The 23,764-nt window shown below is 50.7% G+C and overlaps 1 protein-coding gene across 3 annotated transcripts in view; it reads left to right on the top strand.

Moving 5' to 3' along the window:
* RNF4 (ring finger protein 4) overlaps nt 1-19,127 on the top strand; it is a 28,944-nt gene extending 9,817 nt beyond the window's left edge. For all 3 annotated transcript variants that reach the window (XM_074351711.1, XM_074351721.1, XM_074351717.1), the window contains 7 exons: nt 2,845-3,005; nt 6,263-6,377; nt 7,288-7,367; nt 15,126-15,135; nt 15,495-15,654; nt 16,363-16,411; nt 16,938-19,127. In XM_074351711.1, coding sequence (XP_074207812.1) covers nt 2,997-3,005; nt 6,263-6,377; nt 7,288-7,367; nt 15,126-15,135; nt 15,495-15,654; nt 16,363-16,411; nt 16,938-17,087 — 573 coding nt within the window. In that variant the 5' untranslated portion in view covers nt 2,845-2,996 and the 3' untranslated portion in view covers nt 17,088-19,127. The remainder of the gene's footprint in view (nt 1-2,844; nt 3,006-6,262; nt 6,378-7,287; nt 7,368-15,125; nt 15,136-15,494; nt 15,655-16,362; nt 16,412-16,937) is intronic.
* The last annotated feature ends 4,637 nt before the right edge of the window (nt 19,128-23,764 follow it).

Genomic DNA, 23,764 nt, shown 5'->3' with positions numbered 1-23,764 from the left:
AGGATGTGCACTGAATTGTTTCTCTTTGCTTTGCAGACAGATCTCGCTATCGTCTGTGGGTGACATTTTTATCAAATTCTTCTCAATTCTTGAGACACCATTGAGAGAATTTTTCCCCAAAAGAGCTACGTCATAGGTGTACACGCAAACCTAAGCTGCTCCGTGTGGTCAGAAGCATGAAGGTGGCGTTAGAGTCAGGAGGTGTGGCGCGTCTGGGGCTGTCGTGCCATCTGGTCCTGAGAGGCCTGAGGGGCAGCTGAGGAGCCGCCTTCTGTTCGGAGTGGGTGGGCCGTCTTCACGGTGGGCGCGGGGTTGCTTCGGGGGGCATCCACACAATTCCTGGGTGCAAGCACCTGTGGCCTGGGGTGCGCCGGCCTGAGGGCTGCATGCCAGCTGCCAGCCTGTGTGTGGAGGGGTGCATGGTGCAGAGGTTCTCTGACCTCTCAGGGTCAGAGTGCACAATGGGGTGGGGGGGGCGTGGAGGGAAGCAGACCCCAGGTGCTGGAGAAAGAGCCTCAGCTGGATGGGCAGTCCTTTTAATGAGGCTTCTGGAAAACCTCCTCTGGCCGCGCCTTGCCCTCCTGGTTTCTTTGGCACCCAGCTCATGCCCCAGTTACAGCACCTGAGCTGCCTGCCAGCACCCATCCCCCGACCCGGAGCTGGTGGCTGCATCTGTTCCTTACTGTATTCCCAGGGCAGGGAAACATGCAGCCCGTTGGCTCTTGTAAAGCTGGGTTGGGTGCAGCATTACACGGCATTCTGGGGCTTGAGCACAGGGGTAGAGCTGTGCACGGGGTGCACCTGGAGAGACTGCTTCTCATTTGCTGCTTTTTTACAAGGCAGTGATGCCCACCCCCAGGCGCTGAGCCTCTAAATGTGCAGAGCTGTCCCAAGTGCTCTGCATTCATTCCTTTAGTCCTCACACACCCCTTGAGGTGGGCACTGTCTTGTTTTCTAGGTAAGGAAACAGGGCACAAGGAAGCTCAGTGCCTCCCCCAAGGTCACAAGGGTTTTGTAGAGGCCTGGCTCCTGTCCAGGCTGTCTGGTTCTGGAGATGTGCTTTGACTGGAAGGCCACACTTAGGAAGTAGGACTTGATGGGGAGCCAAGGAAAGGCTTCGGAGGTCAGCTGTATATTTTAGATACATCGGCAGTGGGTGAAAGGGTACCAGGAGATAGGAGATCTTTTGGAGGAGGCAGGGTACTGTGGATGAGAAGAGAATGGTCTTGCCATTTCTGCTCCATCATCCTCTCTCAGATATGACTGTCTCTCTACAGCTCCGAGGCCCCTGTCCTAGACCAGTGGTTCTTGTGGTGTGGCCTTGGGAGCAACACCGTCATCATTGCCTAGAAACTTGTTAGAAATGCAAAACCTGGGTTCGGTCCCCCAGCCCTGCCGAGTCAGAAACTAGTTCAGCAAGCCCCCCAGGGAGCGGGTGCAGACTCAGCTCTGAGAACCACTGCCCACGTCCAGGCCACCGTCTCCGGGACTGGGTGGCCACTGAGCCTTCTCTTCGCTCTGACTCTCCCCTGGCCCCTCAGTCTTGCTGGGTCCCTGAGCCCGGGCTTCCCCCACTGGAAGCCCCTTCTACCTTGGGTGCAGCCTGACACCTGGCTGCACATTTTTGCTTCTCATTTGCTGCTTTATCCCATCTCTGAACACTGATGTACTGTGGTTAGTTGGCACTTTTCATTGGCTCCTGGATGAAATCCAGGGGCCTCCGTTCTCCAGCAGCCTCTGCACCTGCTGCTTTCTCTGCGCCTCCTGGAACCTGTTTGGCTTCCTGATCCAGTTTCTTGGTTCTTCTCCACTCATCTGTTGACAGAGACGGAAGTCTTAGCTGGGCACACAGGGTGAATCAGGGTCGGTGGCTCCCTTAAATTATCAGCTCCTCTAGAGGGTGACAGTTATGTCACGGGAAGAGCCAGAGGCTCTGGGTTTTGCTCTGGCCTCGGAAGCTCTGCTCCTTCCTGGTTGAGAGGAGTTGGTGAGGGCCTGTGTGGCAGTTCTGATTCTCCTGTCTTTCCCCAGCAGCTGGCACAGGCCTCTGTAAGGGTTTCTTTTTTCCATTGTTGGGGGGATCCGTTTGTTTATTGATCTCCTGATCACTCCAGAGAGGATTCAAGATGGGAGGGGCTTTCCAATCACCTACCCTCCCAGGTGGCAGGAGGCTCTGTGGTCACTGTGTCCTGGGAAGCCATGGGCTGTGGGCTGTGGGGTCCTCAGCCTTGCAGTCAGGACAACGGAGCAGTAGCTTTCCTAAGCCTGAGTGAGAGAAGTGGCCTTCCACAGGTTGTGAACAAGGTTCAGAATTTCCCCTTTCATAACAGAGACCAGGGATCTTTCCCCACTTCCTGCTCCCCCAGTGGGTCGTGGATTGTCACACCACTCAAGCTGGCTGCCTGGAAGGGTTTCACCAGAGCGAATCATGCAGTGATGAGGCTGGAGCCCTGCCACCTGCAGTCTGTCTCCTAGCACAGCCTGGGGGATGAGGGTGCAAGCTCGGGTGAGAGCCAGAGCCCATGTTAGGACTGAGCCCCGCAGGGGTGAGTCCAGACAGGCAGGGAGGGGCCGTGGGCTGAGGACTATCTGCGAGGGTTTCGACAGCCAGGAAGGAGGGCAGGAGGTGGCATCCTGGTTCCAGTTGCTGGCTTTGGGATCGGACAGTCCTGTATTCTACAAGAATGCTTACTTCCTAAGAAAACGTGGGTTAAGGGCATAAATTACATGAAGTATTCAGCAAAGCATCCAGCTGACAGAAAGGACCAGTGAATGGCTGCACTGAACTCTGTTGTCAGCGATGTGGGTGGCAGCATTTATTGACTTGATGTCTTTGTTTTTCAGGACTTGAAGATACTGGAAGTCTCTTTGGCTTCAACTTCTGTGCTAGCCAGAGGATGAGTAGCCAACAGGCGTGACAGGCTGGAGCGTTTGGCTTCCCTGCAAGTCCTGGTGCAGAGCCCTTCCTTGTCTGTAGGTTGGAACCAAAGAGCATAATGAGTACGGTGAGTTTGATTCTATAAGCTCATGAATTTTATTTTTTAAGGCTGAACAACGACTTTATTCCTTATGCACATGAGTGAGAGTACCATAAAGGTGCTTCTAAGTAATCCTGGTTCTTGAAGGGTGTGTAGAGAGCCTTCTATAGTATCGCCAATCTGCTTGTCTTCAGTTGGAGTCCAGTATTTTGCATGTTGCCCTAAGGACAGAAAGGTGAGAAGGATGGCTGAGGGTTTAGGAGTTTTGTATCTCCAGAGCAGCTATCAGTGTTCTAGAAATACTAGGCCTCTGGTTTGTTTAATCATTTACAGTCCAGTTTTCCGGTTTCCCTTCTATTTCTTTTCCCTGTGCAGCTTTTGGTCCATTGTGAGTACAGTGGTAATAACCCTTGGTGAGTTTTCTCATAGTCTGTGACCAAAGTTGGTAGGTCATTGTAGCTGCTGTTCAGAGCTTTCATCAGACTGCAGAGGCAGCTCTGGTTTGGTGTAACCCAGATGTCACCTGGAGCCCCTTGAGTCCAGAGGTTGCCTGAAGGTTCCCCTCTCCAGTTTACTCCCTACTAACAAGGTTGCTCATGTAATCTAAACTCAAAACAGCTGTTTTCTGCATTCACATCGGGTGAAACAGATGTGAAAAGGCCTCATACCCTCTTTCCAGTTTCCAGCGGTGCTGTGAGTGGTGTCGGGAAGGTGGGGGCAGAAGGCTGAACAACAGTTCCCAGGGTGACCAGTGATGGAAATCCTGTGGATTCTGTTCCCTGGCCCCCACTGTGTTCCAGGCCTACTGTTGATGTTCTTACACAAAACGGCTTCTTTCCCCTGGACCTACCCTTTTATTATATTATTTTATTGGCAGGGGTGGGTAATTAGGCTTCATTACTTATTTTTAGAGGAGGTTCTGGGAATTGAACCCAGGACCTTGCACATGCTAAGCATGCATGCTACCACTGAGCTATACCCTCCCCTGGACCTACCCTTTTAAAAGGCAGATGACCTCCCACCTTGGCCCTTATTTGCCGGTTGCCACTGCAGTTCCCCTAAAGGAAAACGTGTCCTAAGCTTGGGCACCTCACCTCTGAAGCCCACACTTGCCCAGGCAGGATCTGGACAGATAGAGCAGTGTAGCCTCTCGCATGAGTGTGTGGAGAAGTTGGTTAAAATTCCTTAGGGTGGCGTGCATGACTTAGGTGGTAGTGATCAAGTGGTCAGTGTTGACTGAAAGCTGTGCACCTCTGAGAGCTCTGCTGGGAAGGAGGGGGAGAGCTGTGACAAGACGAGGAGGCCCATGGAGGGGGGTCTTTGCAAATCTGTTAGGGTTTCTTGAGCCTGGTCCTGTCTTAACAGCCACCTCCTCCCTGCCATCCGGGAGTCCCGGTGGAAGAGGAGGTGGAACAGCTGTGCAGGGGGCTTCTTCTGTGTGTGTAGGGCGGAGGGGTGGTCATGAGATGATCAGCAGGAGAGATAAGGGCTCTCCTCACAATGAAGGAGACAGTTGAGTGGGCTCCTGACAGCTGTGTCAGAAGTGCCTGGTGAGGAAGGGGAGTCCAGGCTGGGAAGAGTGCCTGGGGAAAGGCACGGAGAGGCTGCAGGAGCAGCCTGGGAAGGACTGCTGTTGGGGGGGCGGGTTGGCAGGACACACCAGTGCAGTGACGGCAGCAGGGTTTTTAGGGTTCAGCACCTGGACTTTGGCCCAGACCCACGGCTGCCTCTCACTCCCTCACGGAGAAGCCGCCCAGGAACTGCGGTGGGATGTGAAGGGTGCTGTTCAGCAGTGTCTGCTGAGAAAGATTTGGTCCTTTTCAGAGGAAAGAAGATACAAGAACAGCTTTCAAGCGAATGGGGTGAAGGTGAAGGAGCCCTGGGTCATCTGGTAGTTGCTGGGAAAGGCCGTAAGCACCAGGCAGTAAGGAGACTCGGCCGTGGCCACGGGCCAGCTCCCTGGGGGGACGGAGCGGCTCCTTCCTGGAGAGTCAGAGCGGCCGCGGCCGCTTGCCACTGGGCCCTCCTGGGCTTCCCTGTTCTTGGTCCAGGGGAAGCTGCTGAACCCGGGTACGCTTCCGAAACTCCGGGGAAGTGTCTGTTTGATAGAGAGCAGCAGGCAGAACAGACAGAATCGGGCTTTTTCTCCGTTGCCTTGCGAGGGTTGGGTCGGGTGATGGGTGCTCCTGGGCCTTGCGCAGGTCTAACGGGTGATCACTGGTCCTCCCAGCTTCCAGGGATGCCTGACAAGGCCCATAAGGAATTAGGGTAGTGATGACATCTTCTAAGAATGCTCAGGGCCCTGCACACATTACAGCGCCCAGTCCCGAGGGGAAGTCTGTGAGGCTGGTGCTGGTGAGGGGGTTTAGACTCAGTACTCACGGGACTGCCGCACGTCGCCCAGCGTGAAGCGGAGCAGGCCCAGTGCCCGGAGGAGCAGCGCCGGGTTGAGGGGAGAAGAGACCCTGAAGCCCAGGGGCCAGTGTTGGCTGGGTGCGCACAGGGTGGGAATAAGAGGCTGCAGGTCTGTGGGGGAGGTTGTCTTCTGAGGAAGGGTGCAGGGGCAGGACCTCACCGCATCTGTCAGAGCCAGCCGGCCCAGAAGTGCTGGAAGGTGTGGGCGACCGGGCAGCTGAGGGTGCGGGGGGCAGGCTGGCACAGCGCCTGGGCACAGACAGGCCACTTAATAGCCTGAGTTCTCTGGAAGGTGTGGCTCTCGGGCCACCACTAAGAACAGCTCTTTTAGAAAACTTTGGTTCCTGGAGCCATGGGGGTGGTGGTTAGAGGGTAAACCACAACTTGGTAGTATTCTAGAGGGCTAGAGGCCAGGAAACTTAACCAGAGAAAGCCTTGCTTTTCACAGTGGGTGGACAGCTGGGAAAGTGAAGGTCTTTGGGCTGAGAAACAAAAAGAGCTCAATGAGGCCAAACACAAACCCAAGGGAGGTGGGCCTGCGGCTCCCTGTCAGAAGAAAAGGCTTCTGGCCAAACCCAGCCAGGACCAGAGGCTTCCACAGACTTGTGCGTCACATGCTGTCGCTAGTCTGATGCGATGGAAGTTTTACTTTACAGAATTTGTATTCACTGTATGTTCTGCACGATCTCTGTCTAAACATTCAGTGTTCTAGAATCTCAAGTTCTGAGAGGACCCCGACCTCAGGTCTGCTCGCTGGCCTCCTGTTCTCAGTGAGGTGAACCATTCCCATGGTGACCTTTTTTATTCTTGCTGGAATCTTGATGGCCAGAAGCTCGTGTGACTGTTCCTTTTCCTCTGGATGCCCTCAGAGAAAGCGTCGCGGGGGGACAGTGAGTTCTAGACAAGCCCAGAAGCGAGCTCGAGAAGCGGCCTCCGCCCCGGAGATGGCTTCGGAGGCGGACCCCATAGAGCTTGTGGAAAGCGGTAAGGGTGGCGGGGGGTCGCGCGGGCTCGGGTGTAGGGGATGCGGGGGCGGGGGGGCTTCATCGGTGGTGGGGCGGTGCTGGGGGCTGCTGCATAGTGTGGTCACAGGACGGAAGTGAGGCAGGAACACGAGCCACTTAGAACCGTGCCAGGCTCTGTGCACGAGCTGCGCGCTGGAGCATTGCTTTTATGTGTAAGAGCCTAAAATTGTGTCAACCAGAAAGAAAACGGCTCTAAGTTATGGTATGTGTGTATATATACACACATAGGTACACACACATATACATGGAATATTCCTTAAGAAAGGATGAAATCATCTTGTATAAATTATGTTGGACATCTTTGATGTATGGTGGTTTTTATTTTAATACAAGAAAATATCAAATATTTATATGTTAAGTGTATTAAAAATCATTTTCCCCAAATATTAAGTAAATATTATTTCTAAAAGTCCTATCCTTATGCTTTTTAATGTTGATGATAATAGAAACAAAAACGGTTGTGAATTTTTTTCAGTTGATGTAAGTGGAAGTTGTGCTCTGCGCTCTCTTCCTCCCTGCTGGCCGTGAGCGTGGGGAACTGCCTGGCACACGTCCGCCCTCCTCTTTGCCGGTGGAGGGCGTAGAGGCCTGTGCGGCAGCGAGGCCCCAGGGATAGAGGGGTGTGAGCATGGACACATGCACACACCAGTGCTATATTTGTGAAAACTGTGCGTTGTCACAGCAGAAGCCTGGAAGGGTGTTCATTGCCTGTCACCCCTTGAAAAGGGGTTGGTCCAGATGCTTGTGATTTCCGCGCTTCCGCGGCTTGAGTCTGGCGTAAGCGCGCACTCCGCCTGTGACCGCGTTGGCGCACTTGGACCGGCGTGCCTTACTTCCTCCTGATGCTGTTAAAACACTTTCTTTTGAAGCTGGAGATGAGATAGTGGACCTCACCTGTGAGTCGTTAGAGCCCGTGGTGGTTGACCTGACGCACAACGACTCCGTCGTGGTAAGTGCTGTGGCTCTTTCCTGGCTGTGGGCCCCTCGCCAGCACATCCGAAGACCTCCGTCGCAGGTTACGAGTTGTGCTAAAGAAATCATGCATTGAGTGACTGGAGCTCGAGATGGAAAATGTTTCAGGAAAAATCATCTGCTGTGGCTTTGTGGCTTAAATTAATCACATCAGTGAGTCTCTGCCTTGGCCTTTTCCAGAGTTGGCAACAAAGTCTTGGGGAGAACGCCAAGGCGTAATCTCTCTTTAGTCCCTGATTGTGCACTTTCCACCAGCTGTGCGACCTTGGGCGAGTTACTCAGCCTCACTCACTTTGTCCATAAAATGGGGGTAATGCCATCCATGCAGATAGGGCTCACTGGCCTCCTAGTCTTCTTACTGAGTTGAACCATTGTGAGAATTAAAAGAGATTCTGTATTTGAGGACCTGGCACCTAACGTGGTGCCCAGCGAACAGGAGTTTACACCCTCACAGCTGGTAGGAACGGGAGTGTTTGCTCAGTGCTGCCAGTGGGAAGTCCCCCAGTTCCAGAAGCAGCTGCCTTGGACGGTGTAGGCACCCAGCGTTGCCACCTGATGCCAGGAGATTGTGTCATGACTCCAGGGAGGGTGGCGCCTGGGACGCTGCGCCCCCTTGCCACAGTGCCAGCTACGGCCTCGGGTAGGGAGTGTGCACGCCCCCGTGTGGCCCTTGAGGGGGGAGACCTGAGCTGGTCAGAGGACGTTTTGAGAAGCAGTTCTGGCTGGCCTGCTGAGATGCAAGGGTGCATCCCCGTGGGGGGGTCAGCCCGCGGACCCGCACCCTGAGGACACCCTTGCCTCTCTCCAGGGCGCCTCTGTAGTGCCTTCTGATATGTTGTGCAGTTTGTGGAGTGGATGCAATGACACATTTGACAGAGTTGGGCAGGTGGGAGGCTGGCGCTGCTGGGACTGTGGCTTGGCAGGGGTGAGTGGAGGTTGCCAGCAGCTGAGTCTTCCCCGTGGCCTTGGGGCTTTCTGGTCTTGGAGTTATCCTGGCTGTGCTTCAAACTTTAGAGTAGGGTTGCACTGAGAAGCTTCAAGACTTCTCTTAAAAAAAGCGAGGACAGGGAACTGTCTTGACAGATGAAGAGATTTAGACTCTCATCTCGGTTTGAAACTGCTGGGCTGCCCTGTTGTGTGTCTGTCCCTCATTCGCACCCCCCCCCGCCAAAAGGAAAGGCAGCTGCTCTTGCTGAGCGGTTAAACTGTCCCCAACAGACTGGATGGATGCGCAGGGGAGACCTGGCTCCCAGACAGGAGGCAGTAATTTCTCTGGAGATCTGTTGGAACTTTCTGAGATAAGTTGGAGTAGTTTTAGCTGTAAGTGGTCCCTCCCTGGGCCTGATGAGTGTGTTTTCTCACGTACATACATACATACAACTTTGCTGCTGCTCCCTGCAGGCTCCCTGAGGTTCTGGAAAGATAGCTTAATTTGGTCCCTTGGCTGAAGCCTGCAGCCCAGTTGCTGACTAACACTTAGAAAAGTGGTGCCAGTCCTGTTTTCTCCAGCAATCAGTGCCCACCTGCGGTGTGCCAGGCTCGGGGGGATGGCCAGGATCCTGCTCACAAGGCCTTGTCTTCTGCCCTCGGAGAGACAATGGCGGCTTCTGCTGGGTGGCAGCCCAGCGCCATGGTGCCCCCTTTGCTCCCTGCTTTTGTTTTGATGGCTGGACTGCCCTCGCTACCTGGGCTTCTTCCTTGCGCTTTCCCACCTTCTTCCTGTTTCCCTGGGTGTGGGGAGCTTTTGTTTTGGACTTAACTTGTGCTCTTTTTTCTGTTGTTTATTTTAATAAATCCAAATGCCAGTTTTAAAGTTTACATTGAGCAATATACCTGAGGGTGAAATTCTCACTCTAAGCAGATCTACTTGGAAAACCTAATAGTTATTAACTCAGGACAAGGGGCATCTATTAGGTGACTTACAAGCTTAGGACTACCTCGGGCCGCGCCTGCAGGGGAGTGTGAAAATGAACGTGTTTCAGCACTGCATTCCCCAAAAAGGCCATCACTGCTGCATCCCAGTGTATGTAGATCTTTGACTGTCACTACGTTTGTGACAGACTCTTCTCCAGAGAGGCTGCGACTGTCCCCGCGCCCGCCGGTGTTGGAGGCTCCTGTTCTCCCCCCCACACCACCCCTGTGCTTTTAGCCAGTCTGGTGGTCGCCTGGAGTTTCCCACGTGGTTTTGTGTTTTCCTGTTGCTGATGGGGTTGAACACCCTTTCGTCTTCAGTGGTGATTCATTTTCCTCTTTGGTGAATTGCCTGTTGGGATCTTTTTTTCTGCTCATTTTTCCATGTGGTTGTTTTCCTTGTCCTGCTTTTTAGGAACTCCTTGAATTCTAAATGTGAGCCTGCTGTTAGGTAAGTTTTGTATCTTCTACCCAGAGGATTGTCTTTTCTCCTTTTGGTGTATATACAGAGGTTCTTAATTTCAGTACAGTAGAAGTTATCAGTCTGTTGGTGACAATCGCATATTGTAAAAATACGTCTCTGTGTTCTAAAAGCTTTGCAGTTTTGCCTTTCACATTTAGGTCTGTAATCCGTAAGAACTGACTTGCGCATGGTTTGAGATGAGATTAACTACCTCTCAGTGAAGTTTCATAATATTCCCTGTAGTGGTTTTGCAAGTTTTTTGTTAGAAGATTTATTCCTAGGTACATAGTATTTTAGGTTGCTATAAAAAATGTTCAAAATTTTTACCTTTTTTAGATTGTTATTTGCCAGTATAAAGAAATGCAACTGACTTTCCTTTTTTTGGTCTAACAATTTTTAATCTGTAAATCTTTTGAATTTCTATGTACACAGAAGAAGTTTTGGTTCTTCTTTACTTCTTTTTTTTTCCCCTGCCCTTAACACTCTGGCTAAAAATTTGGCACTGGATGAATAAAAGTGGTGACAGTCATGGACATCCCTGTTTCATTCCGAATCTGGAAGAGTCCTTACAGAGTTTCACCATTAAATAAGACCTCTACTGTAAGTTTTTTGGTTTGTTTATACCCTTTGTCAGATTGGAGAAATGTCTCTATTTTCTGTTTGGTTACAAGTTTCATCATGAATCAGTGGTAAAATTAAGAATTTCGTGTAATGATAATCTTTCCCCTTTTATATGTTGCAGTGGAGAATTACATTGGTTTCTAGTGTTAAACCAGTTAAGCACTGTGGTTGTGACACTATCTTATGTTGCTAGGTTCGGTTTGCTAATATTGTACGTATAGCCTTTGCCTCTGTTTTTGTGAGTAAGGTTGGACGTCTGTAGGTTTTCTTTAGCGGGATCTGGTATCAGGGTATTACTATCTTTACAGAGTGAGTCGGGCACCTTTTTTTTGTTCTCCAGAAGATTTTGTAAGATTGGAATTATTTCTTCCTTGAATGTTTGGCAGAGCTCTACAGTGCAGGTACTTACCCTAGAGTTTTAGTGGGTTTGGGTTATTACACTTTCAAGGAATTTGTTGATTGCATCTAACCTTTTCACCTTTATTGGCATAAACTTTCCATACTGTCCTGTGTTCTGTGGAATCGTCAGTGCTGTCTCTCTACGCTTCGGATGTTGGTTGTTTGTGTTTTCTGTTTTTTTAGATTAGGATCACCAGAGCTTTATTAGGCCTTTCAGGGAACCAACTTTTAGCTTTGTGGATCCTTTCTCTTGTAAATTTGTTTTCATTGTCTTTCTTTCTTTGAGTTTATTTTGCTGTTTTTCTAAGTTTCATTGTCTCTTTTCCAAAAAATGCGTTTAAGATATTATCTTTAGCTATATCCTACAAATTATTAGTATTTTACATTTAGTTCAACATAGTTATCAAACTTACATTTTTTAACATCCAAATATATGGGTGTTTTATTTTTGTTATTGATTCTTTGCGTTATTGGTCAGAAAATACACCCTGAACGTCAGTTCTTTGATAGTTGCTGGGACTGGCTTTGAGCCTGGCCTGCACCTGGTGGCTGGCCTTCACTAGGTAGCCTGCCCCCATGGTTCCTGCCTGAGCTTTGGTTTCTCTGTGGGGCTTTCAAAAGTAAGCTTACATTTTTAAGAATATTCTGTGCTTTTTTTTCCCCCTCTGGATTATCATCTTCCCTACATACCTCTTTGTTTTCGAATATGTATGTTTTATCTTGTTTGTGGTTGTTTTCAGTGGGAAAATTGATGGAAATGCTAGCCTGCCATTGATTGGAAATCTCTGCTTGTATTTTCCGCCCTTCTGCTTTCTTATCTAGTTTAATGGATAAGTTAAAACTTTCAGGCCACTTTTCATTAGTGTGTACAGTATACCAGTCTCTGCTCTGGCCAGAGGTGATGCAGTGACGGAAGAGACTCACCCCTCTCTCTAAGGAACTGAGTTTACAGGGGGAAGTTACTGAAATCGGTATTTGCTTGGATTATTTTCCTTCACTGAAATTCAAAAGATTGTTTCTTTTAAAGTCAGGTTGGTTTTCCTGGAGCCCTTTTTTTGTTTTGCTTCCATAGTGTACTGATGAATAGTACTATTTGTTTTATACTCTGTACCCTGCCTGGTTTTTCATTTATGGGACTCTTGAAACAGTCTGCGTGATCAAGCTTCCCTTGCAGGCAGGGACAGAGCCTGGTCCTTCCCTGGCTAGGAGTTGTAAAGGGCATATTAGGCACATGTGACTGCTAGAATTAGTGAACCAAGGTGGCTATATATGAGGAAGAGCCCAGACATCATATCCAGGAACTGGGAAAACGTGGAGCCTGACATGGATTGAGTACTTGACTAGGACGTTAATGTCAGCACGTCTTCCTGGTGCTCCTGGCACTGCTGCAGTGGTAGCAGTCTGCAGTTGTGTGACGTGTGCAGCTGCCAGAGCTCCAGAGCATCCTCAGTGGACACAGTGGTTGGAGATGGCCGTCTCTCGTTTGGACAGCGTGCGGTGCTCACTAGGAAGGTCATCTGGCGCACGCGGCCCTCTGACTCTGCTGGATGAGCTTTCTTGGAAACACCAGGAGGTCAGCTTGCCCTCCAAGGACCCCAGCGCTCCTGCTAAGTGGTTCTGCTCTGTCGTTTCACCCCAGCGCACTGTTGCAGCCCTAAGAGGCACCTAGAATGCCAGGTATTTTGTCCACTGGTAGAAGGGCTTGTGTTCCCCCACTGACCAGGAGCCTGCGACACGGGTGTCAGCAGTTGGAGGTGTTCTGAGGCTCACTTGTGCTTCAGAAGCGCCGAGGGCCTTTAGGTGACTGACCTGGAGTCGGCGTGCCCAGCAGTGAAGCAGGCAGTGCCGGTGCCTGCTGCGGGTCGTCCGTTCTCCTCGTGTCTCCACTTGTCACTGCTGCTGACCTCTGGTTTTCTCCATAGTCAGGAAAGGGGAGCCAGACCAAGGTGGGGTGGGACCAGTGGGCCTGAGCCTGGGCTGGTTTGTCGCAGTGTTGACTGGCCGCACACAGCCGGGGCTGGGGAGTGGTTTGGTACTTTGCTTCTCTGAAGGGCTCTCCACCAGGTGTGAGGCTCGGTGCGTGCGTTCTTCCTGGTTCCCATCTGTTTACCTCTGTGGTCAACTTCCGAAGCCCTGAGGCTCCTCCCTCTTCTCTGTCTCTTGTTCAGGCAAGCATGGTGTGACCTGCAGGGCTACATCCATGGGGAAGGGCCATTCCAGAGCGCTTGCAGGCTCCTGCAGGGATTCTGGAATTTGATGTATTCAGTTGCTGGGTGGAGGGAACACCAGTGTTAGTATCTGTGTCCATCAGCGCTGAGGTGGTTCATGTCACGGGGGCGGTGTGGAGCTGGGGGGCCAGGCTTCTTTTCTGCCCTTTGGGCAAGAAGTCTCATCTCTGAGCTGTTCTTCCATTGAAGACGGGGACAGTCATCAGCAGTGGAGGTGGCTCCCTGGCCGCTGTGTGTATTCATTTACTGAGTGGTCAAGTGTGGAGCACCTGTGTGTGCCAGTAGCATCCTGGGCCTTGGGACGTCCCTGGGGGCTCTGTGTTTAGGTCCCTCCCTGAGCTCAGCCCTGCCAAGAGGTGAGCTGGGTCTCACAAGAACCTGTGGAGACGCGGTTGCCGCACACTGGTGCCTGGGGGCAGCGGCATCACCCTCCTTGCAGGCATGTCCACACCTGGTCAGGGGCCCGTCTTGGCAGAGGGAGGTAAAAGCCGCATTGGAGCTGAGAAGAGTTGGGGTCATCCCTGCCCACGTCAGAATTTCCTCCTGCTCCTGGCTGACTGTGAAGCTCGCCTCCCCTGGCCTTCGTGTGGACAGCACCTGCCAGCCCACGCTTTCCTTCCAGTAAGCATGGGCCCGATGACAATGTTGACTGCCCCCCAGTTTCACAGTCACCCTCTGGCCCCTCTGGGGGGAAGGGAGAGTGTCTTGGTAGGTTCTCATCTGCGAAATGAGAGTCTTACTCTCAGACCTGCTTTCCCCCTGGGATGGCTGTTGTATCTGTTGAGAGTTGAGGTTGGAAAACTGAATCCCTCTAGTTGTTTCGAGGCAGAAATGAGTTTTAACACATGGAGGAGTTGGTCCATGGTGTTGAGAAGGCTGGAGGAGCAGGTCTCTAGGAGTAAGTCCAGACATCTTAGCCTTGACCTGCCGTGGGAGCTGCTACCTCTGCCCCAGGCAGGAGGGCAGGAAGCAGGGGCACGAGAGGCCTGCCGGCCTCTGCCGTCTTAGCCTCCCTCCGTGAGCGCAGTCGTCTCGAAGTCTTGACTGAAAGTGAGGGGTGTGCAGCTCTCCATTTCACGTGGACGCTTGAGGTTGCTGTAGGGTTATGAACTGGCCTGATTTCAGTATTGTTGCGTCTAGGCAATAGGGAGGCCCCCCAAAGAGGGAGGGATTCGGGGATCAGCTGGTCTGTGGAGCAGTCAGTACACACATTTATCAGTTGAGTTCACCATCTTCTATAGGTGAGGTTCATGGTGCCCCAGAACAATTACAGCAGTAACATAAAAGGTCATTGACCACAAGTCGCCATGGCAAATATGATAATGAAAAACTGAAATGTGAGACTTGTCAAAAGGTGACGCAGACACAAAGTGAGCAAATGCTGCTAGGACATTGATGCTGATAGACTTGCTCAGCAGAGAGTTGCCACAAACCTTCAATTTTTAAGAAGCGCAGTGAAGCCAAGCCTGCCTGGGGCTGGGCAGTGGGCTCGTGGAGTTCTCATAGACCTTTTCTAGGGGCCTTGAGAACGCAGGCTCGAACTGATCCCAGTCCTTGGTGTGTGGCACTTTCATTAGTCCCTGCATGACCTAGTTTTGTTTGTTTAGTTGGTTAATTATTTTTAACCATGTATTAAGCACTGCGAACCCTCCTTACAATAAAGGCCCCCGTCTTTGGTGGTAGCCTACATGGAGTAAGGACCGGGAGCGTGTGTGGGGCTGGTCGTGGGCTCTGTGGCCCCGGTGCCCTGTGGCATGGTCGTGATCTCACTTAGTCCTCACGACCACAGGGTGAGCTGTGGGCACCGGGGCCTCCGTTTTCAGAAGAGGAAGCTGGCAGCTCTCAGAGGGTGAGTACCTTCCCCAGGTCACACAACCAGCAGCTCCCAGAGACTCACTGAAAACCCAGGGCGGAAGCATAGGGTGTCAGCTGCTTGGAGGCTTTGCTGGAACCGGCACCTGTCCCACACTGGGGGTGGGGGGTGGGCTCCACTGCTGCCCCGAGGATTTTGCATCTGAAACATACTTCAGTTTTATTGTTTAAGAGTTTAAAAGAATATGGAATATTTTATGTCGAATTGATTGTGTCTTTTCGTTTCTCTCCTTTTTAATAGATTGTTGAAGGTGAGTGGTTGGTTTCCTCCCTTTTCCGTTGGGTTTGGGTAGAGAATGGATGTGGGTGAGGGTGCGGGGCTGTAGGCCTTGCCAGACCTAGAGGCGCGAGAACAGCAGGCAGGAACACGCCTGCGGGGGTGCCGCCGTCTCCCCTGCCGTCAGTCCTCGGTGCTGAGCTGTAGTCCCCCTGATTTCGGAGACAGCGGACTGCTACAGACTGCCCCACAGCTCAGGCCATCTGCTCACGGCAGGGATCGGGGCTTCTGGGGAGATGGGAGGGTGGTCTTTCCAAGGAGGGTCGGTGGTGAGGGTGCGAGGGCTATGAGGCCCATGAGGCCCCTGCCCCTGAACATGGACTCATATCTTAGAAAGGAGGCGGCCAAGGAGGACCGCGAGGAGGCTGCGCCAGGACCAAGCTGACAGCTGCGTGGTGAGCAGCGATGAGGAGGAGCTGTCCAGGGACAGGGACGTGTACGTGACCACCCACACTCCTAGAAATGCCAGGGAAGAGGCAGCTACAGGACCCAGGTACCAGCCTGCCCGCTGCTCTGCTGCTGCTGTGCTGGGGACAAGCACTCTTGCCAGGAAGCCTCTGGAGATGTGGGACCCCCTTGTCCCCCTGGAGTGAGGATCTCCTTCCTTTGTCTCCATTCTTCAGTGGAAAGGTTGGGGCAGGAGGCAGGGTGTTAGAAATCCTGGACCTTCAGCAAGCGCTTTGAGCCCTTGGCTCAAGAAGGGCTTGTTGGAGCATCTGAGAGGCAAGTGGATTCAGAGCTGGGCTGAGCTGTTCCCACTGGGACCAGGGCCTGCCAGGTACTGGCAGGGTGGTTGTGAGTGGCTCCAGGCTGGTGGTGGGTCCCACTGCTGATGCAAAGAACAGACCCCCTGGCCCCAGCCTTCTGCGACAGGAGTGCTCGGAGGAAGTGGGTGCTAGGCGCAGCCCCTGCCCCAGACAGGGAGGCTGGAAGGGGGAGCGGGAGCACAAGTCGGGGTGGGGAGGACTTGTGACACTGGTGGTCTGCACCTTCTCTTCCTCCATCTCTCTCCTCCCCTTTCTCATAGCCACCCTGCCCCCATGGGGACAGCCAGCCTTGTAAGTCTCTCGGGTGCCTGTGCTAAGGCAGGGTCACAGGAGGCTCTTAAAAGGGGAGATGGGCTGGCTATACGAACCACTTAGAGTTAGTTGCTGAATGTTTGAGTTTGCTGAGGAACTGACATGAAGCACTGTGATTTTAGGCCGTCTGGTACTGTCAGTTGTCCAATCTGCATGGACGGGTACTCAGAGGTAAGCAAACCTAGCTGTGCCTTCCCTGATTCTGGTTTTCAAGCTGCTTCAGTGAAAGAATCAGATGAGAGCATCTTGTCATGAGGTGGGATTTGACATCACGCCTGGGCTGGCACAGGGCTAGTCACATGTCTGTGAAGGGGGGTGTGCCGTCTCCTCCTTGGGCCTTGCAGTCTTCAGCCCTGGCCCCTTTGTACTCTGGGCTGCCCCCTGCAAGCGCATCAGCCCGCTGCTCCCTGCCCAGCCTAAGTGGAAGCTGCTAGTGTTCACTGTGGCCCCTGGGGCTGTCGCTGCCGGGCTGGCTCCTGCCTCTGCTCTCAGCTTCACAGATGCCCCTCGTGCCTGCCTGGGCCTACAGAGCAGCACCCTTAACTCTCCAGACTGTCTCCCTGCCGTTTCCCTCCTGTTGCAGCCCTGGCCCTTCTCCCACTCACCTTCCTGGGGATGGGCAGGAGTGGCTTCTCTGGGGGCTCCTGCTGCTCGGGTAGGAACAGATGTGAAGGCTGTTCTTTTTTACCTTTTCTAGATTGTGCAGAATGGACGTCTCATTGTTTCTACAGAATGTGGCCACGTCTTCTGTAGCCAGTGCCTCCGCGATTCCCTTAAGAATGCTAACACTTGTCCAACTTGCAGGAAAAAGATCAACCACAAAAGATACCACCCCATTTATATATGAAGTGTTGGGAGCCGCTCAGGAGAGATGGATGGACAGACAGAGCCTGGCTGGTTTTTCCATGCGGCCTCACGTGGGTTATCTGCCTCCAGTTTCTTGAGCTCAAAAAGACTGTTTGAACATCAGCATCTGATATGTAAACTGCTCTTTTGTTTCCAGCCCCTCTTAGATCCTTTTGTTACCTCTAGTTTGATGCTGTGGAGCTGGAGCCTGGGCCCTCCCAGGCCAGGTCTCCAACTGCTCCTCTGGGTAGTCTGGTTCCAGGGTAGGAGAGAGGGAGTTAGGCACGTTGGAATTGAGAATCGTGGTTCCAGCCTCTTTCCAGAACCTGCACGTTTGCCAAGAAGTTTTCCCCATTTGTGAAGTTTGCCCCAGCTTCCTCCTGGCAGTACCGTTGAGGAGCCAGCCCTAGCTGGAGAGCAAGCAGGTCCACCCAGCTCTCCCAGGCGTGCCCCCTCATCTGAGGCGTCTGCCCACCGCGGTGACCAAGCCAGACAAAGTCCCTCCGGCCTGAGGATCCCAGGTGCACGCACAGCGCCGGGAAGACCAACCACTGGACTTCTCTTCCCGTGAGAGTCAGGTCACCCGTGACTCCACCTGCATTGATGTCAGGGATCCCTGCAGATCACAAGGACTCTGCAGGGCAATTCCCAGTTTCTTAAGAACGAAATGTGCAATAAAGCCCGTTCTTCACCTGCCTTTCAGCAGCCCAGGAGATGTAGCACTCCTAGTGTCCCTCAGAGGCCTCATGGCCTACGGAGCAGTGCCTGTCTCACCCCGTCCTGTTGTCCACCTGCTCTCAGGAACTTTACCCGTGCCTGAGTCCTTCACCTGGCCCAGGCCACGCGAGGTCAGTGGGGCAGGCATGTGGTTGGGTGTCCTCTCTCTTTTCTGATAAAAATCCACCCTGTGTTTACCACACGCCCTCTGGTCCTCAGTTCCCACTGCCTGACGTCTACTCAAGCAGACCCTGGGCGGTGGTGGCGGTAATTGTGGCCTTATTAGCCGCCGATGTCCAAGCTGTTGCCCAAGTCACGGCCGCCCTGCGTTTCGAAGAGCTTGGGTACCACCTCCACCAATTGACATTCATTTCAGGAGCTGCTCTTCTGGCCCTTAGGCCGTGATCCTTTGGGCTTTGATCACTCTGTAGGGTTTGGTTGGCAAAGTACGGCGGCCTCTCCTCCCTAGGGGCCCGGGCAACAGCCTCTACTCAACTCCACAGGCGTGAGAGCCTCGGGTCCTCAAGGAGGCAGCAGGGTGGCCCAGGCCGCCCCTCGCAGTACAGGGCTTGGGGGTGGCTGGCTGGGGAGAGGCCTTGCAGTGCCCGCTGCCTCCCCCTCTGCACCCGTCCTTCCTCAGAGGGCTTCAGAGCAAACCAGCAGCCTTTTCATGTGAAACATCTTCGAGGTGGGAGAGGGGCCTCCTCTGGCTTTGCTAGCAATAACTGACCTTCAGTGTATCCTTCTGGAGGAGCAGAGACTCAGCACAGAATTCACTTTAAAGGGGGCTGAAGGAGTGTCCCTCCTCTGTGTGAAAAGGAAACTGTTTCACTCTTTACTCTGACTTTTTAAGCTGGCTCAGTGCCAGTTCGCTTGGTGAAAGTAGTAGTTTCTACTTGGCGTCGGGGCGGGCGGGGCACTGGTTCTCAGCAGAGTGGTGTGTGGCGTGTCCGCCCGTTGTCGGGCGCCGTTGCCGGTAGTTCCTTCTGGGCTCTGTGGGATGCTCTGTGTCACGTTCTGACAACACCCAGACTTCAGGAGCCAAGACAGCCACACAGCCGAAATCTCTCGCAGTTTATGCTTAAGGACAAATGGTTGATCATAAAAGTTGTATTCTTTCGTACTAAATTAAATTGGGAAAAAATGTTTAGTTTCTACTACTCAGACATTGCAAAATAGGAAGATTGACATGAAAAATCCCTTTCCCTTTCTCTGTGTACATAGTTTAAATCTTTCTTTGTTACATTTAAACTATATCCATGTATATCAGTCTGTTTTGGACTCCTGCTAGTGTTACATGTGGAAATAAAACCATTAATTTGAACTAGGTATCTTTTGCGTGCATTCATTTGCTCTTTGGATTTGATTTTCCCCCACTCTTGCCCAAGGTGTGTGATTCCTGTCTGCCTCGTGTTTAGGGTATTTTGTGTTAGTGTGTATGCAGGAAAGTTGCATGGTCAGCGGCTGACCCAGAAGCCCACAGGTAAGAGGTCATTCTTGGAGCAGAACCACAAGTTCAGGCCCTGGGCTCCCTAATCGAGCAGAATCTTAACCTCAGCCCTAAGAAGTGAGGTTGGCTCCTGCGGGGCTGTCTCCTTGGTTTGGCCAGTGCTGGCTCGGGAGGGGGGCTCTGAGCAGTGTGGACTGGGGTTGACCTGGGGTCCTGGCAGTGCAGTGCACCCCCCCGCCCCTGCCCCGGTCAGGGAGAGGGGCCCAGGAGTGCATGGTGTGCCTGTTAGCACTGGGGGAGCTGAGCAGAGGGAGAGGCCTTGGGACTCCCAGAGTGGGTGACAGCAGAGCTGGCTTTTGCTCATCCACCTTTTTTCTAGTCCTATCAAGTAGTCCCCAGAGATAGAAGAGGCTAGTGTGCTGGGTGCCTGGGGCCCAGAGGCCTGCCTTCCATTGGAGACCTCTAGAGACAAAACGCAGTTATTTGAATGCTTATTGCGCATTTGCCCTGCTCCTGGCACCATGCTTGGCTCCGGTGGGTATTGAGAAAGCCGACTATGTCGCTGCCCTCCAGGTCTGTACGTTCATGGAGGGAGGCCGTCCCCCAGGCCAGTGGAAAATCTAAACTGGCAAAGGGGCGGACAGGAAGGGACACTCAGCTGCACTCCGTGAGGTCTGACACTTGTCTGGACATGAAGGGAGGAAAGGGCCCTGAGTGTGGACCCCAGCCCCTGCCGCCTGTCATTGCCATAGAGAAATTAGTTTTTTTGCATGTTGTGTATCTGACATCCTTGCAAAGTCTCATTATAGTAAGAATCTGGGTTCTGTTGAATCTTTTACGTTCACAACCACATCATCTGCAGCGAACTGCCACTCATTCTTGGGCCTTTCTCTCCCGGAACTTTCTGTTGTCTCCAGTACACTACCACGCATCCACGGCGTTGTGGGGCATCTTTGTGTTTGAGCATTTTCGCCGAGACGCCTTTGCTGTAGGTGCCTGCTAGGTAACCAACAGGTAAGGAGCCCTGCGGTAGGGGTTTGTCTTTCATTTGTTTCATTTTGTCACAGTGGATGTCTGACCTTACCAGTTCTGCTTCTACTGAAAAATACGACTTTCCCCTTTAGATCAGTTACTGCAGTGTATTACAGCGCCTGACACTTTTCAGTGCACATCCAGCTTTGCGTTTCTAGGATAAGTCCACCTTGTATAGGAAGACAGAACACCGTGTCGATGCTCAGTTTAGGGTTTTTAAACATCCATGTTCACAGCTCCACTGACCTGTCGTTTTCTTACATTAACTCTGTCAGGTTACGCTTGGCTCCCTGCAGCAAGCCTAAGGCGCGTTCTCTCTCTGCCGTGGATTCTAATTAGCTGGTTCCCTGAGCGTGTGGTAGTGCTCAGCAATAAAACCTCTGAGCTAGTTTCAGGAACAAAAGATTCTGAAATGCTGATTAGATTTTTTTAAATGTTTGGGAATTGTTTACATTTAAGTCAGTTTGTTAAGTTACAAGTTTCTGGGAATTTGTATATTTCATCTCTTTACAAGTTTTTGGCATAAAGTTCAAAATATTCTCTTGTAAGCTAATTATCCCTGGTGGCATCTTTTAATCATTAACACTAATTTATACTCTCCCTTTTGTTTTTAATCAGTTTTGCCAGATTTGTCAATTTCATATTCTATATATGTTAATTGCAGTGTTGAGTCTTTGTGGGTCTAGTTCTGAGGCCTTTTATCCCTGCTGGCTGTCACCAGTGATGACTTCCTTGTGTGTTCTGTGGATTTTTTCCTCCCTTACTTTGAACCCATGTAACTTGGTACCCTACCTGAAAGTTCTTTGAGACCCGGATTGAACAGGGTTTCCTCCTCCAGAAAGCATTTGCTTGCCCTTGCGTTTATGAGGTGCTTAAGGTTGTCACCGACTCAAAGCCGCTCTGTTTAGCTTTATACTGTGAAGTACAGCACACAAAAAAGCACACCTCACTAAATTACTTTAAAAGTACAGTTCAGTGAATTATCGTAAAGCGAATGCCCACAAAACATCTGACTGCAGTAAGAAACGACATTGCCAACACCTTAGAAGCCCCTCCTTGTCCTCCCTCCCAGTCAGGACCCTTGCCTTTTCCTCCACAGTAATCGCTATTCTGACTTTTATGGAAATCACTCCTTTATAATTAAAGTTTAATCACCAAAGCACACAATCTTAATCACATAATTTACTTGGTCTGTTATTTGAACTTTAAGTAGATGGAATCACAATGTGTATTTTTTGGAGAGGCGTGGCTTCTATTGCTCAATATTAGATTAGTGGGATGCGTTCTCGTTGTGTAGTTTTCGTTGTGTAGTTTGTTCTTTTTCTTTCCGGTATAGTATATCCTTAGATGACGATGCTTCATTTTATCCATTCTTTCAGTCATTTAAGCTTTTTTGGCTATTAATAGCCAAACTGAACATTGTGTTTTGTGTTTGTCTCTTGGTACAGTTTTGCTCACATACCTGTTGGACATACACCTAAGTGTGAAATTAATGGATTATAGAGAGTGAACATTCAGGAAAACTCACAAACATGTAGATATTAAACAACATACTTTTAAACAACCCAGCGGTTCAAAGGAAATTAGAAATTACCTTGAGAAGAACAAAAATGAAAACACAACGTCCAAAACTTAGGGAAGGCAGTGAGCAGTGCTCACAGGGATATTTACAGTTGCAGACGTCTACGTCAGAAGATCAAATCAACACCCTAATTGTTTGCCTTAAGGAACTAAAAAGAGCAAAGTAAACTCAAAGCTAGCAGAAGGGAAGCGATAAAGAACAAAGCAGAGAGATGAAGTTGAGGCTAGAAAACAATAGAGAAAACCAAGGACACCGGAAGTTGTTTCTTTGAGGAGGTCAACAAAATTGACAGACCTTCAGCTAGGCTGACTAAGCAAGAGGGAAGACTCAAACTACGAAAAACAATCAAAGAGGACATCACCGAACTTCTCAAAAATGAGAATTATAAAAGACTACTGTGAACACCTGCATGTCAGCAAATTAGACAACAGATGAGATGGACAAGTTCCTAGAAATACTAACCAAAACCGACTCCAGGACAGATAGAAAGTATGAGTAGACCTATAAAAATGAGGTTGAAACTGTGCAGAACCCCAGCGGAGAGAAGCCCGGAACCAGATGGCTTCATGGAGAGAGTCTAGCAAATGTGTTAAAAAAAAAAAAAAAAAAAAGAATCTTTTTCAAATTCTTCCAAAAAATTCAAGAGGAAGAGGAAACACTTCTAACTCATTTTGTGAAGTCAGTAATGTCCTGATACTGAAGCCACACAAAGACACTACAGGAAAAGGAAACGGCAGAGTAAATATCTCGTGAATACAGATGCAAAAATCTTCGACGAAGTGCTCGCGCCCTGGATTTGGCAGCATGTCGAAAGGGTTACACAGTGACTGGTGTTTTTTCAGGACTGCAAGAGTGGCTCAACCTATGAAAATCAGTACACCACATTAGTAGAAATAAACACATGATCATCTCAACTGATGCAAAAAAAGCTTTTGACAAAATCCAGCATCCTTTCATGGAAAAAAAAAAAAAGCATTCAGCAGGCCAGGAATAGAAGAAGAGTGCCTCAGCATCACAGAAGCCACGTATGAAAAGCCTGTAGTTAACATGCTCAGTGCAGAGGGACACAGCTGTCCCCCAAGGTCAGGAACGAGACGCTCACCTTCATCACTTACATTCAGCATAGTTCTGGAAGCGTAGCCAGAGCAATCAGGCGAGAAAGAAAGGCAAGATACCCAAGTTAGAAACAAGGAGAAGCATCTGCAGGTGACCCCTGGGTAATCCACAGCACACTCACAGTTACAGGGTACAGATTCACAAATCGGTTGTATTTCTGTACACCATCAACAATCTGAAAGGGAAATTAAGAAAATTCCATTTTCAATAGCATCAGAAAGAATAAATTAGGAATAAATTTAACCAAGTAGGCACAAAATGTGTACACTGAGACACTGGTGAAAGAACCGTCACCACAAAAGACGTAAACCTAAATAAGCAGGCGTCCCATACTCATGGTTTGGGAGACTTAGCACTGGTAAGATGGCAGCGCAGTCCCTCCCAGACTCCAGCCCCAATGGCAATTTCTATAGAAATGGAAAAACCCATCTTAAAATTCGTGTGGGATTCCCAGGGACCCAGGACAGCCAAAACAACCTTGAAAACGACTCACTTCCCAGTTAGAAAACTTCTCATAAGGGAACAGGGATCAAAAGTGTGGTGCTGGCACGGGGACAGACATACAAACCAATGGAATAAGATTGAGAGCCCAGAAATAAACCGTCACTTCTGTGGCCAAATGATTTTCACAAGGTTTCAAAACCATTCAGTGGAGAAAGAAAGGTCTCTCCAACAACTGGTGCTTGGATAATTGGATATTCATATGCCAAAGAATTCAACCATTTATAAGAATTAATGAAAAATGGATCAAAGTTCTAAATTTAAGAGCTACAACTATAAA

The sequence above is a fragment of the Camelus bactrianus genome, chromosome 2, assembly GCF_048773025.1.
Source record: "Camelus bactrianus isolate YW-2024 breed Bactrian camel chromosome 2, ASM4877302v1, whole genome shotgun sequence".
Taxonomy (NCBI): domain Eukaryota; kingdom Metazoa; phylum Chordata; class Mammalia; order Artiodactyla; family Camelidae; genus Camelus; species Camelus bactrianus.
The sequence above is the reverse complement of the archived record's forward strand: the minus strand, read 5'-3'. Positions and strand labels throughout refer to the sequence as shown.